Source organism: Oxyura jamaicensis, chromosome 17 (genome assembly GCF_011077185.1).
Source record: "Oxyura jamaicensis isolate SHBP4307 breed ruddy duck chromosome 17, BPBGC_Ojam_1.0, whole genome shotgun sequence".
Classification (NCBI taxonomy): domain Eukaryota; kingdom Metazoa; phylum Chordata; class Aves; order Anseriformes; family Anatidae; genus Oxyura; species Oxyura jamaicensis.
Window position 1 is genome coordinate 4,924,196 of NC_048909.1, and position 15,263 is coordinate 4,939,458.

The 15,263-nt window shown below is 41.1% G+C and overlaps 1 protein-coding gene and 1 long non-coding RNA gene across 4 annotated transcripts in view; one reads left to right on the forward strand and one right to left on the reverse strand.

Annotated features, from left to right (window-relative positions):
* The first annotated feature begins 451 nt into the window (after positions 1-451).
* LOC118175621 lies at positions 452-3,533 on the forward strand. Its single transcript, XR_004755039.1, has 3 exons — positions 452-1,086; positions 2,028-2,174; positions 3,395-3,533. It is a non-coding gene; the product is annotated as an uncharacterized LOC118175621 (long non-coding RNA).
* A 141-nt stretch (positions 3,534-3,674) lies between these two features.
* The window catches only part of CDK5RAP2 (CDK5 regulatory subunit associated protein 2), a 79,459-nt gene continuing 67,870 nt past the window's right edge, over positions 3,675-15,263 (reverse strand). For all 3 annotated transcript variants that reach the window (XM_035342013.1, XM_035342011.1, XM_035342014.1), the window contains 7 exons: positions 14,429-14,677; positions 13,097-13,180; positions 12,728-12,969; positions 10,653-10,799; positions 8,602-8,740; positions 5,274-5,320; positions 3,675-4,359 (listed from right to left, as the gene is read on the reverse strand). In XM_035342013.1, the coding sequence (XP_035197904.1) occupies positions 4,300-4,359; positions 5,274-5,320; positions 8,602-8,740; positions 10,653-10,799; positions 12,728-12,969; positions 13,097-13,180; positions 14,429-14,677 (968 nt within the window). In that variant the 3' untranslated portion in view covers positions 3,675-4,299. The remainder of the gene's footprint in view (positions 4,360-5,273; positions 5,321-8,601; positions 8,741-10,652; positions 10,800-12,727; positions 12,970-13,096; positions 13,181-14,428; positions 14,678-15,263) is intronic.

The following is a 15,263-nucleotide window of genomic DNA, read 5'->3' on the forward strand; positions in this document are numbered from 1 at the left end:
GTTGTTGTTTTTCCTCCATTTGAGTAAATAAGGTCAATAAGCCCTGGCTCTAAACCTCATCTTTTTGATGTTGTCCACACTAATGACCCCACGCCTGGGTTTGGGATTTCTTTGGGGAGCAGCAGCACGGGGGCTCTTGCCTCCTGGTGGCAGTCCTGGGGGAGCTCAGACAGGGAACTCAGGAAGGTGGGGATGGGACTGGGGCACTGTGCGTCAGGGGGCACCTGTGCTATTCACTCAGCTTTTCTCACGTTACAGACACAAGAACGAGACCAGCGTGCCTCGTCCTGCAGAGCACTGCTGATAGGTAAGGGTTCGTGTGGGTTATCAGCCTGCAAGGTCTTTTGGCTTTGGGTGGCAGCAGAATGCCAAAAAAATGCTGCTGCTTTTTTTTTTTTTTCCCTCTCACCCCTTTGCATCTTGCTGTTCCTGTCGGATTTGAAAGCGAGGCCAGGAGGCACTTTCTGCCTTGATTCAGAGCATTTAAGATGCGTGCAGGGTGCAAGGAAGGTGCATGTCCCTCCGTTGGGCCAGGTGCTCGGCTCTGCCCTGGCTTCCCAGGAGCTCCGTGCCATGGCCACGGCCGTGTCCTCCCCAGCAGACGGCACCCCAGCGCCTCTCCAGCTCCCTCCTGGAAGCAGAGCCAGCAGTGTTTGCCTGGATTAAAATAGCACACAGATTTACCGTGCTTTTGTTTTTAAACGCTTGACTGCATTAGCATTGATTTATTTTTAATACAACCAACCACCTGCGATTTGACCGTTACTTTTATTCGTTCCCTTTGACGACTGTACTTGCAGCGTGGTTCTTCAGCAGCCCCCAGCCCTGACACCCCAGGCAGCACCAGGTAGTGGTGGCAGGGAGCAGTGGGCATCTGCGACACGCTGCTCTGTCCCCAGTGCCACCGAGCAGCTCCTTTACTCACTGTCCGCATGTGGCCGCACATCTCGTATGGGCTAAGGAGAAGGAAAAAGTGTTTTCTTTTTGATCTCAGCAGGCCTTCATCATCCTCTGCAAGGAGCACCGTGGACACTTCCCTACCGGCCTGCAGGGCTGGGAAGAGAGCAGCAAGGCTCAAGGACGCCGGTGAGGATGGCAGACTCGCAGGGCTCCCAAATGCTCGCTCCTGAGCCGCTCTCACCAATGTTGCGAATCACCTTGCGCATACCGTGAAACTACAGCAAGGAGCTCGCTAAGCAAATGAGCCCCTCCTTTAATTCCATTTGCTTACGCTGCTTATTTTTCTCCCACATAATTATTTTAAAAGGAAAATTTAATTTTGTTTAATGGGAACAAAGTTTAACACTCCATAAGCTTTGTCTTCTGCAGCCCTCCATCTGGTTAGCTTTTTTTCTTTAATTATTTTTAAACTGGCCCAGTAAATTGCGTGTGTTTAAGAGGCACTTCTCATTAAGCTGAAATACTTTGATCTCATAGGATCATCTCTTTTTAAAGACACGATGATATACCACAATTTTTTCCCCAACTAACCAAATTTCAATACGAATATATCCCCCACCTGCCCAGCACATGCACAGGCGGGGACGTGTGCTGCATTGTAAGCTGGAGGCAGCAATCAGAGCTGGCGGGGAAGGGAAAAGGGGTCAGGAAAAGAGCTCTGAGTGGGCACAGCAGGGACTGTTAACAAGTAAGTGGCAAATCATCTCAGGAAAAGGAAACATTTAATTTTTATTTTTTAAGTACAGATGGTGTAAGGGGGGAAAAAAGGCTGCAAGAAGACCAAGAAACATGGGTGCACTATATATAGATTTACAGCTGTTTCCTTCAGGTGTTATAACTCAAAAACGTAGGTTGATTAATTTTGAAAGTTGAAATGTATAGCAGATTCTGATTACATCTGAGTGTCTATAATTTAGCTACTTAGTAAAATTAACTTGACGTTTTTAGTGAGCTGTGAGGACAATAATGTGTGAAGAGACTGAAGAGCAAGTTGACTGCATGCTCTTCCCTTGCCTCCCCCCTTTTCAATTTGCAAAGTTTATTTTTAACTTTTTCAATTTTTCCAGCATCTTTCCTCTAATACAGACAAATGAGTTTGCTTCCCCCTGCTGTCAGCTGAGGACAGCGTTTTGGTTTTGAGCCTTCCCCGCGATGGACTGGAGGTGCAAGCGCTCAGCAGCCAGAACCCAGGCTGGAGCTTCAGGCCAGGCCAGGTAGGGACCAGCTGAGGCTGGGATCTCCAAGGCACGTAACATTTATTTGAGCATGAGAGCTGCAGGAAGGCACTGGGACCCCAGATTAAATCCTTTTTCATTCTTCAGAGAAAGCCCATTTTTGTTAGCGTCTCAAAGGCAGGTCATACCGGGGAGCACAGATGCAGGGAGCCTGAAAGCGCACGGCGTTGGTGGTTTTCTTTAATAAAAACTCGCTCGTGTGCACAATAGGTGTGGGGAGAAAGGGCTCTGTGGGAGGACAGGCTCTGACATCCCATCAGTCCTGAGCAGATTACCTGCAGCCCCTGCGATAGCTAGCTGGTGGGCTGCCGGTCGCTCGGCCCTTTGGCATGCAGATCTGCCCAAAGGGAGGGGGCAGCAGCTCCAGCCTGCTAGTATCAAGCTGAAATTCAGAGCAGAGCGATAAAAGGGTGACTATGCGCTATTCAGAGTACTACAGCTGATTGTCAGCAACTGTTGGGAAACCAATTGGAACAAATGGAAGCTCTGGTGGGATGAGGGGAGCTACTGCTGTAGTACCAGACCCTGGCAGTGGCTCGCAGCCCTCAGCCAGCCCTGTGGCGGTAATAGCCACTTCCACAGCCACATTTCAAGGAGCACAAATTCATTTTCTGTGAAAGACTATTGCAGTTGGCTGTTCTCCAGAGTGCGATATCAAGGACCCAATATAACCACAGCCCTGTGCTGAGGTTTCCCAGACCTGGCACTCACCTTCCTGGATGACGAGAGCAAGTCATCTTCTGTAATGGAGACATCATTTTTCATCATTGAGGAAAAGTATCACTCTTCGCGAAATTCACTTAGTTCAACAGGGCCATGATTGCACATAAAGTCTACTTTTGTAGCCAACAATCACTTCCAGTTACGGGCTTGGTAGGGTTAAACTAACCGATTTTTCCCTGCTCCTGGTGTGCCCCTGAGAGCTGGCTGCACGCGGTGGGCTCGGACTGAGAGCAGAATTGGAAAGGCACCGGGCAGGACGAGGGGAGCACAGGAGCAGCACAAGTAAGCGTGTTCTATTCTGGCCTGGCCAAAGGATTGAGATTTGATATATCAGCATGGGACATAAGAAAAGAAAAAAAAAAAAGTAAAAGGTTAATTTAAATTTAAGAAACATTTTTCATCACTTTTAGCAGAAAAATGGATTTCAAAACTGTTTGGCTTTGTCCCTCCTGTGACCTTCTGTTCCCTTGGTACAGGCTTGGGGAGCAGAGAGGGGAAGGCGGTGTTTCTGCCACCAGCAAACCGCCTTTTGATCATGACTCCTTGAAAGCAAGTTTCCACCATCCGAACTCAGCCCTGACAAGCGCTTCTGCAGCACCCAACAACTGCAGCTGCTAAGGGAGGGCTGGATTCGTCTCAGTCGCGGGTGGGAAAGAAGTGACCTCTGCCAGCCCTTACGAAGACTTCAATCCCTTGATGGCTTTGTTCAGTAAATGCTCAAAGTTCTGGCGTTTCAAACAAAACAACACAAACAGATCGGTGAGTATTTTAAAATTTAATTAATTGTCTGATTTTGAGTAGTATTTTCAGACCTAGCATCAGTCTAAGTTTCTAACAGGGCAGTGAGAAAGCTCAGAATCAAACAGCTTCCAGAAGAATCTTCCAGATAAGATTAAAATGATTTAAAATATTGAGCATTTTACATATTATTAGAAAATGATGGCAGCTGGCAGAACTATTTTTCTTTAACCTACGTTCTGTAATTTCAGCAGTGGAGAAACAGTTTGGAAGGCGGGTCGTGCTCTTGATTCTTTCAGGACCTGTTTGACTAGACCAACAAACAGCTGCATAACATGGCATACAAATATAAAATCTCAAAGGAGCCAACTTTAAAAAAAAAATCTGGATTTTTCTTCAATACCTCCAGTACCTTGTTTCTGTAATAAATATTAAAAACCATCATCTTTTACATTACAGAAAATGTTAAATAAGTTATTTACCAAAATACTTTTTTTTTTTAGTCATTTTTTCTTTCTTTTCTCCAAAGGCTGATTCCATTAAAAGAGCTGAATGAACCTTTTTACATCAATAAATAGTAAGGCATAAAGAAGCAAACAACAGTCCCAGGTCCAGTCTGTCTTTATTACGGGAACTTCCTCCTTCAGAGAATCCTTTTTTTGCTGGTATAGGAGGCTGATTTCTGATTGTCAGGTGGTGGGACCTGGTTAGAAAAGCAGTAATTATTACTATTTTACAGTGCTTCAAATGCACACAATTTATCCCTGGGCTATAATCCTGCAGAAGGATCCGCAAATATGAGCGCCTTTGTTCAGCAGATCTTCAAATTAAAGTGATAAAAGCTCTAAGCATGAAGACTTTTTTACGTCCCCAGTCTCTAACTCAGGTAGGACTGAGGCAGTAGGAGAGCCACTTAGCAGAACAGCTACAGAGCAGAAGGAAGGGCTCAGGAAGGCACTGCTGATGAGGATAATGGAGGAGAGATTCATAGAAAAGGAGGAAAATTTAAGGGCAGGCTGGGAAACGTACAGCCATTCAGAGAGGAATGGTGTGAGGAGAAGGAGGGGATTCAGGAGTCAGGAAGTATATTACAGCCTTCTGGGAGTAAAGCCTGAACCTTCTGGGAGAAATCAAAGCCAAACTGTGGGTACTTAAACACTCAGAGTAATTTAATGCACTGCATTAGCAAATAGCTGTTTGTAGAAGCGTTGCCTAGTGGGTCTGCGTTTAAAAAAACAGAAGCACTGGTTATTAACATATACACAAGCTTTAAATACAGCCACCTTTTGTGAACTTAAACAGTAGCCAGCTACTGGACTTTGATCTGATGGAAATAAACTATTGGATGAAGGACATATGAATATTAATTTAGGGGAAGTATCAGAAAAGAGAGGATTTAGCTGTTTGCTTGGCCAGTCATAAAGCTCTAATTTAAACATCAAATATTGCAGAATACTTATCACGCTGAACTGCTGCCACCCAGACTTGATCTTAACATTGTTCCACTTGCAAACCCAAAGCAAATTGGACTAATTCTACAAATACTACTGCCATTGCAATGCATGTTTCTAATGTGCATATACCAAGGAATTAAATGCAAGCAGAAATTTTACTTACTTCCAGGTTTCCTCTAGCCTTCTTCAAGACATCGTGAGTTAAAACCACTGGAAACAAAGAGATGATTACATACTGCATGAGCTTTCCCATATTCTGCATATTCAGGGCTTATGACCAAATATTAAGTAAGTATAAATTCACATCAACAAGATGGGCAGTGACCAAGCAATCAGATGCAGCCCCTCCACACCACTTCAATTTACTTAGGAAAATCCAACTCCGTTACCCTGTCCCAAGCCCTGTTTGTACAGCAGCCTGAGCTTCTAAACTTCCAGCTACAAAAACCCGAGACAAAGGGGTGGTGCTGTACAAGCAAACTCAGGGAAGAGCAAAAGGCCTTGCTCAGCACCACAGGCAGGTCGGAAGCAACGCCAGCAGCAGAATGCCATCTCCTGCCCCTGCAGTCCAGCTGCCACATAATGTGTTTTTCAGAGCTAAACTCCAGGGAAGTGTTTTTAAAGTATTTCTGCTGTAACAAGAACAATATATGTGAAAACACAAAGAGCTCAACCACTACACTTAACATCGCCGCTACGAACAGACCCTGGCGATCCAGCTGACCCAATTCCCTCAATCCAAGGCAAAGGACCACTTTCCCTTAATTTTAAGGGGAGATGGTGCGTGAGCTAATGGAGGCTGGGGGAGAGGGAGGAAAATGGTGCAGCGGAGAGGTTACGTGTGATGATGGGCTGGGAAAACAACAGATGGCAAAATAAGTTAGCCTGCTCCTCCAGCAGGTCAAGGACAAAGCAACCTATATGTGCTTAGGGAAAATCTTGTCAGTGGCTTGTTCTGAAGGGGTCCAAGTTTTCTCTCTTCATTCAGCTAATTTGCCTCTGCAGGGAGAGAGCAAGACCTGTGAATGGTGGAGGGGATGCTTCTAAACAACACTGATATTTAGAAACGTCAGGTTAAATATGTGATTCTCTAATCCGTGTCAGCTTCGTAACTGCTGAAAAATACCATTCACAAGTGCCAATTTAATATTCCAGTCTCAAAAATAAACAATTTAGCCATAATAAAGATTTTTCATTACAATAATAAGAACCCAACAACTCCAAGGGTATAGCTGTCATGAGATAATTATACCCTTGGTGGATTACTGCAATTTGGCACTGCATTGTTACATGTTCAGAGGTTCAGATGAGGTTTATAAGCATTCCGTTCTCTCGCCCAGAGAAAGCAGACAGAAGACTCTGATCCACAAGAACGTTCCAGTCTCTGCCTCTAAATATATTTAGGAATGCTCAACTAAACAGTGGGAACCTGAAAATCCTCAGTGGAGTGCCCAGCTAACAGGATGCTTGGAGAATGAAGGAAGGCAAGGTCACCTACTGGGATGCCTGTGGTTGCTTGCTAGCAAAAGGAGAAAGGCTGAAATAAAAACAAGTAGAAACATCAGAATAAAATCCAGCAGCTTCCTATGATTCACCAGTTTTGTTGTATGCTTGGTCAGGAATTTGTATACAGATGCAATTTAGAAACATTTCTGAAATTGTTCTTTAAGGCAAAGGTAACTTGACATCCTTAATTCCCATAATCAATGAAACTTAGAGAAAATTGTATCTAGGTCTTTCTGTGTAGCAGAGTGCTCTCCGCTCATAAAGAACTCTGTTGCTAAATTCATTTCACCTGGAGAACTAGATTTTTCTAAATCAAAAATATTAAATTCAGTACATGAAGCGAATTTAGAGTATGTGACACTAATAGCGAAGCTGCTGCTAGCCAGGTAGTACTTCGCATTAAAAAGATTTCAGAAAATTCGGGTTTCATTTTACTGGGACCTAATTCAGACGAGTCTGGATGTGTTGAAAAGGAGTGAACAAAATAAGAGGGAGATGGACAGTTTTCTTTTTGGAACTGTGGATGGGTAGTGGCTGTGAGGATAAGATTTTGGTCCTCGGGCTAAAATCTCTGCTGGGTTACGCTCTGCACAGCCCTACTGAAATTACCCTTTGCGTCTGGCTGAGATGTCACTGCAGCTAGGAACTGAGCAAACTGAATCAGTAAATGTATCCCTGGGATATTATTGGGATGGGCATAACACAGACATCTGATTTTTATATGACAATACCAAACTAGTTTTTTAATTTTAAAACCTAAACAAAACTGAATTTTGGATTTAATGTAGGTAACTTGTACATCATTTGATATAACAATTCTGAAATAAGAAACCAAATCCCTGCCTTGAAAAACTAAAAAATAATAATTAAAAAAATCTGCAGGCAGAAGATACATGTAATAACTTTAAAAATAACTTTAATTCTTCTGCATTGCATTTAATGACTTGACTAGCATAGCATTACAGCCATTTTCCTAACCTTGTACAATGTATAACACTTTACATTCTAGATTAATTACTGATAACACGAATGCCATTCCAGCACAGACTAACAAGTCATTTAGTCCTGTCTCTTTAAGAGGAGGTAAGAATAGATTTTTTTTTTCTAAGAAGAAAATTAAATCCTCCTCCTGCAGTACACATATTGCCATAGCATGTAGGTAGAAGAGAGGTGTAGCTCCAATCAAATCTCTTCTGATCAACAGATTAAATTCTAAAGCAGAAGAAATGGATCTCAGAACACTCAGCTGGCCTAGCACAGCTAGAATGTAGTCTATGTCCTACTTGTTATGTTTCCAGATTATTTTCTAGATATGGCTGTTAAGGGTAAAATTTCATTTCACAGCATGTCCTAATTTTTCCTTAAAAGACTTAGAGTAAACTTCTGTTTCCCTTGTTCTGGGCCTTCTGTTCTCTCACTCTTCTCACTCTGGTGCACAGTGTTGACAGATCTTTGCTGCTGCTGCTTTGGCTTTTCCCCAGTATTCAGCCATCTAATGCTAACTAAAAGCACACTTGCATATTTATGAAGACTGAGGCAAAATCACAGTTTTGAGAAGGACAGCATCAAAACGTTTGGCTGGAGTGGTTTACAGCAACAGTAACTTTGCCTCAGTCAGGAACTGTTGTAGGACAGGGAACTAATGTGCAATGGCAGTAACTGAAAGGGAACAACTCAACTGATGAGTGGCAGCTGCACGGATTGACACGTTATCAGTCAGTGTGTGAAACTGTGAACTGCTTTTCATGGCGTTCTGTGCAGCCTTTTGCAGTTGCACAAAATCTTCCTATCTGCACGAGGCTCCAGCAGTTCTGTACGGACTGAATTTCATGCAGTGGTTGTTCCTACCACCTGAGAGCACACAGAGAAATGCCACTTGCACCAAGTGCAAAAGAAAAGGCACCTATCTTCATTTTGTTGTTTCCCTCATTTTAGCCGAAGCCATGAATTACAGAAGTAAGAACCATAATAAGGCATGAACTTACACTGGTCGATGATGACTTTCTCCATGTTTTCCTTCAGCTGGTTTGTGGAGTGCAAGCGTTTCACTGTGCTGTGTAACTTCTTCTCTTGCTCAGACAGTTTCTTACGTAATCTCAGTATTTCTGCTTTCATTCCTTCATCCTAAATTCAGAGAAAATACTATATTAAAGCATCATGTAAATTATTTTAAACACTGTTAATGTTTAAACAATGTAAATGGCTAAATACTTCAGCTTCCTTAGAGTATGAAAAACTCTTTTGTCCTTCCACCTTCACTTCCCCAATGACAAGAGATTACAATTCTTAGCTGGCTTTTAGTGCAACTAGTTTTTCTGCTAGGCTGAGAAAAGTCTTAACACCAGCACTCATTTTTCTTTTTGAATTTTCATTCCCCTTTTTCTTTTTTTGTTCTCAACTGGAAAACATAATGCATTAAGGCCGATGGGACAGGATCAGCAAGTATCCTGTCTGCCACGTTGAGAACATCCAGCTTCCTTCTCCAGTAATCTGTTAGTAGTTGAGGCTGCCCTAAATGAAAGGTTGAAAGGCATTGAACAAGTGACTGTGACAGTTTTATTGCAAAATTGTTTGACAGCATCATTATTCAAGGTTCAATTTTTACCACCAATTCCAACCAAGTTATGGTCAGTATCCTGTAAAACAGGACTACAAGTAGCCGTGACAGAGTCTGTTAGCATCACTGATCTGGATTCTTCGTGCAAACTTAAACTTGTACATTTTTCTTCTTCTTGTGCTACCTGTTAAATAATAGCATCTTCTGGAAATCTCCGCTAGCATTTAGCTCTGTAGAAGAACTAATTACTGACAACTCCTGTGGGGCTAAGCAGAAGGCAGTGAATGCTCAGTATCTTTTAGCAGACATTCTTTCATATGCTGCATTTAAAACATCAGAACCACTCTACTGTCCTTAAGATGTCCTCACTATGTTTGGTAAGAAAATCTAGAAAAGATTCTATCAGATTCCAATTAGGTGCTGTACTGGAAGCTCAAATCTCCCATGCGAGGTCAGGTTTTCAGACTGATCCAGATCAAGAAGGTTTAGATCAGTATGACAATAAAGTAGCAGATGCATCACACGTACACTGAGACACTTTTGTCTGTATCTGTGATACGTTCAGATACTGCAGTCCAGCCCTACATATAGCTGTCTATACAGATCATACACGAGGATAAAAATGGAAGTATTCACACTTCTCAAGACAGCCCAAATATGGAGCTGAAACATGAGAGAATTATACTGCTTTTCTGATTTTACACATTTAGGAATGCTAGAAAATAACAACAGAAATGTTATTAAAATGATATATAAAGTGTTTGCTTTCCTAAAGCTTTATTTTCTTCAGCAATATCCCACTTTCCCTAAGAAAAGCATACAAAAAATCAGGGGGAAAAAATTCAAATTTACTTTAGAGCCAGAGTTTGAAATAGTTTCATTGTTGAGTGTTGCTATCATGACAGTACAGATAATTCATTCCTCGTTCAGTTTATTTTCATTCATTTGCATAGTGCAATCCTTTTTAGTTAAAACGTTATAAAACTTGTCTTGGGGTTTTGTCACACTTTTAAAAAAGCATCCTATTTTACAGCTTAGGCATCAAAACCGTAAAAGAAAAATGCAGCTCAGATTACATCAAAGTTGCTGAAGTTTCTGTTGTTACTGGTATATACATAATCAAATTGAATTTGCTTCTAGAATAGGGAGTCCAAACCTTTTCTCATTGAAATGAAACATTTGCAACCTGACTATGTTTCCTGAATATCACGTAACGAGGCTGCAGATTATATCCTTAATATAAAGCATTCTGTAAATAAGGAGTATTTTGTAAAGAAACCTACAATATGATCAGGACAGAAAGCCAGTACATATTCAGCCTTAGCCTTCAGTGATGAGAGCTACTAAAGACTGGGCATCCTGAGTTTGTGATGTTCAAAAGATTGTCCCAAATGGCGTGTTCCTAACTGGTGTATGCTCCTTCAACCATTACAACAGTTCAAAAAGGCAAAAATCAAAGAAAATGAAACATAACAGTACCTGAGTGCCATGAGTAGTACTGTGTACAGCTTTCATTGGAAGGGAGACTCTCCAGAGAAGTTTCAATAAACGTGCAGCCTCTTCTAAAATCTGCTGTACTGTGTTCGTATTCGCAGAAAAGCTATGCAGGGATGCCTGGTCTGGTACCTATATCAAAGGATTAGACACGTTATATTTTACTTTTTAAAAATTATTAAAATGTAATCTTCATTAATGGCTTAAATCCAGTTGGTATTGCGTATTTTAGATGATATACACAGCTCTTGTGTGCCACAGAAGGTAATTTGTTTACAAAGACTGCTGAATTACACATTATCTAAGAATTTGTGGGAGGGAGGGGATATATCCTAATCAATAACCATGATTAATAATAGATTACATTTACTGGATCTGCTGTGCCACGTGGTAATGGTTGGCAACCCTCTACCTTCTCTTTATGCATTTTGTACCATGTTATTTGAAAGTTAAATGATTACATGATTTAAGCAATATAGATGTTTCTTCCTTAGCAGACCCGTTAAACTGTTCCATTTAATGCCAAAATAACTATCATGACACACATAAAATGTATTCCTCTGCTGACAGATGAGAAAACCAAATTGAAGGAATTGCACGAATGTGAAATAAAGGAGAGAAAGAATACAAGGGGAGCAAATGAATTGCCGAAGCAATGATGATACTGAAGGGGGAAGGGTAGTGAAGGAAAAGCATTTACAGTTTCTGCCCATATCCAGCATATCATATGAATATTTATTTAGCATTGTTATCTAACTAGGATCCTCCTGTCACATAAAACATCATGTTTGCTACATAGTCTGAAACTTCGGTGATGTAAAGCTTGATAGGGAACTGCAGGTTGTGAAGTTTATTGCTTTTATCTTTATACCACCAAAAGAAGTTAAAAACTTTGAGGGATTTACTTTTTCAGTCTTTATTAGTATCTTAACTAGGTCATTTGAAAACATACAATACTTCACAGAGTCTTAAGTGTCATTCTGACATCGTTCTACTGTACGCATGTGATACCACAAAAAGTATTTCAGAATTGTTGTGGCTGCATCTTCAATAGCTTTACTATTTATAACTAGGAAATCCAAGCATTCTTATAAATATCTCCAGTTATAGTGATTTAACAGTGTCAATGAGCAGTCTCCGTTCCAGTGTTTCAGTGGTTTTACACCACTGGCACGTTCTGATCCAATCCCTTCCTGCTGCAGCTTCTCATAGAATCACAGAAGCATTTAGGTTGGAAAAGATTTCCTTCTTAGTTCATTATTAGCTGCCATGGATGTATAAGGAATGTTCCTTCCCTTTTGTTGAAACCTGTAGGTAGATTTGTCTTATTCCATCCACCCCAAACACACTATCAGGCTGTTAACTGTATCCAAATATTAACAGATATTCCTAGACTAGCTACTGGTATTTCTAAAGTATTCATCTGCTCCCAGGAAGTGGAAAAATATCTAAAAGCTTCCCAAATGTAAAACAACCCTCGTTAGCATACATCAATCATTAATGTACTGTTATCACCTGGTGTTACTAGAGGACAAAATACAGGCAAGTGGAGAACTTTATCTGCTATCTTCAATTGTATATTAGATTTCTTTTAACCGTCTCATTTACTCGGTTTATCCCAGGCCTACATTACAAGAGAATTTCCTTAAGTATTTTTATGCTTAGGTTACTGATACATACCCTCACTATAAGCCCTTTCTAAAGCATTTTAGAGATGTATCTGCTTCTTGAGGTTTTTTTGTTTGTCTTATATCATTTCCATTTAACAACTCCCAGTTTCTGTAGTAAAAGCAAGTAGTTTCACCTCATTTAAAGTAAAAGTGAGATAGCTTATTAAAGGACCAGAATTAACTAATTTATCCATAGCCTCATTAACCCAGAATCACAAACAGGAGTCTGCATCTCGATGAGACTTTGACTGCCAAGGTTGAGGTGTCCCAACAGACTTATTCAGTTAATAGTGCCTGCTGCACCATTAAGCTGCTTCTTTGTTTTTGTAATCTATACATTTTGCATCTCTAGGTAAAATTCACCGTCCTCTCACAGCTCTCACTGCTTACCTTTATGCCAGGCTCCTGCACTTTCGTACCAGTGACTTCTCTCAAAGAAATCTCCATTTCTTCCAAAACCTGTTGCCCTTCTGAAATCTGTTTCCGCAGAGCGTTATAATCCTCGATCAAGCCAAGAACATGGCGCCCATTTTTGTCTGCCCACATACGATGTCCAGGAACAAGACGAGGGGTACATGCTGTACTGGAAGATGAGGTGCTGTCTAGATCGTCTTTAGAGGCTGATTGCGTACCTGGGACAGAAGAGCAGTATATACATTTTTTTATCCCCATATGTAGAACTAATTACCACAAGACTTCTTTCAAACAAGAAAGCCGGGACACTGACAGCACACGTGTGTAAGATACTTTGGGATGTACCTGCTTTTGCTAGCGAAATGCAATGTCCGTGCTTCTGCAGCTCACAAATGTTTCTGCTGGCAGCTGGGCATTTGCAAAGATTTTCTGTGCATCAAGATGGGAGAAGGAAGAGCATATCAGTAGAAGTTAAGATACATTTAAAAATCTTCTTAGCCCTACTTCTGTTCCTCTTTTTGCTGATGCTGCACTTAGACTCAGGAAACAAAGAAACACAGCTAGTTTTCTACTACTATGCCATGTATCTTCCAGCCTTCACCTACATTCATTTTTTTTTAGCATGTCCAATGTTCAAGATAGCTCCCAAAATCAAGTCACCATCAGAAAATCTAAAATACACCAATGAAGGTATTTTAACCAACTCTACAAGTATGGCACTCCCTATTGTGACCGGCCCTACGAAGCCATCACCATATGGAGTACGTTGAGTGTCCAAGCAGTAAGCCACAGAGAACGGCAGGCAGCCATAAAGGTTATCAGCTATGTTCGGCATCTTTCTGACTTGCACAGGGTAGTGTAATTATGTTCGCTACATATTTCAACTGAAGTGTGACTCTTATTGGAGGTGAGACGGTAAAAAACCCCGCTGTGTCTCACAAGCTCTCCCACCAATTCCCTGGTACTTTGTGCCATGAGGTCATTTAGGAAGGCATGTGCAGCTGAAGTGCATGGAGTTAAAAAGCCCCGTTATTATTCCTTCCCACAGTGTGCTGTATACCTGTACAGGCAGTAGGAAGGGAGACTTTATGCTGTACATATGGAAAGCTGTTACTCTGCTGAGTACTTTAGCAGCAAGGAAGAGCATTCCTGTGCCCCCTGTTTTCCCTGTACATCTGTCTTGGGACCATAACCTAACCCTTAGCATAAAGAGTACATTTTCCCTGATTTGCTAAAACAGTATCACTTAACAGTGATTGAAATAAAGCTAAAATATTCCTCAAGGCCATAAAGGGGACGACTGATTTATACAAAGACCATTTAGTGCTCGTATTGATCCTTCTTGAGTCACCATAGCAAATGCTATAGAGCTGTGCATTAAAAGAAAGAACCTCCAGATAAGCAAAAATTATTGCAATTTAACATAGGCATCCTTCCATCCCAGATACTTTCTGCAAATGCTTTTCTTGAATGAAAAAGAAGTGACAGTTGGAGGCTTTAAGACAGTAGTGTGCATTTTACTTCCCCACGCACTAATAGCTCTAACAGGAAAAGGATTTGAAAGGCTGATGGGCAGCTCCCAAATTGTACGGTTGATGTTGAATAAAGCACTAAGAGCATCTTTAAAGAACAAGGTACAGTTTCTACAGTATAACAAAAGCATGTGTGGCACAGTACCATTCATTCCTGCATAATGCTGAGATTCTTGTTTGAAAAGATAGTTGATATTCACAGCTGACACTGATCCCACTTCCTCCTTCTTTTCTTTTGAAAGCTGTTCCTCTAATTTTTCATGCAAAGTCTTGTTTGTCTCTATGCTTCTTTCAAGCTGTACTCGCAAACTCTGTATTTCAGTCAATAGTTCACGTAAGTCAACTGGATTATTCTGATCTTTTCGAAATTCTTCTGATGCATCGCATTTGGGATCTGAGACAATTTCAAAAGAAACACTTAACATCTTCACCGATTAAAATAATATTAGCCATTATCAGAATGCTGAGCAAGTAAATTATAGCCAGCTTTATCCTCAATATTAAGAATTAACTACAAACAGCATTAAGATAATAGTTTGACAAAAAAGCATGTCTTAATTGCTTCAACCCTCAAAAGACTTAAAGAGCTGAAAATTATTTTTTACTTTGTCCATAAAAGCTAGTAAGTCTCATGCCAAAAGCAAAAATATAATAGTAAGAGAGGAAAAGGATTTACAAAATGTGAAGTGCATTACTGCACAGTCTGGGGAAAAAAAAAGAAATAGGTGATCTTGGAGTATGGAGGAGGGATAGGGTACAATTGTGAGTTTAATTTTATACGCTGCAGAAAAAAAAGAAAACAGTGATCACCTGGCAACCACAGCAACAAATCTGAACCTCAAAAAAGCAAGGGCTGCATTTGTCTTTTCATAGAAGGCGGTCAGCACACAAACAATTCCATGTATTCCCCCATGCCGACATCAAACTGTTCTCCACATAGTGGAAAGGATTTCAAGAGCATGAGGTGGGTGCTGCTGCTC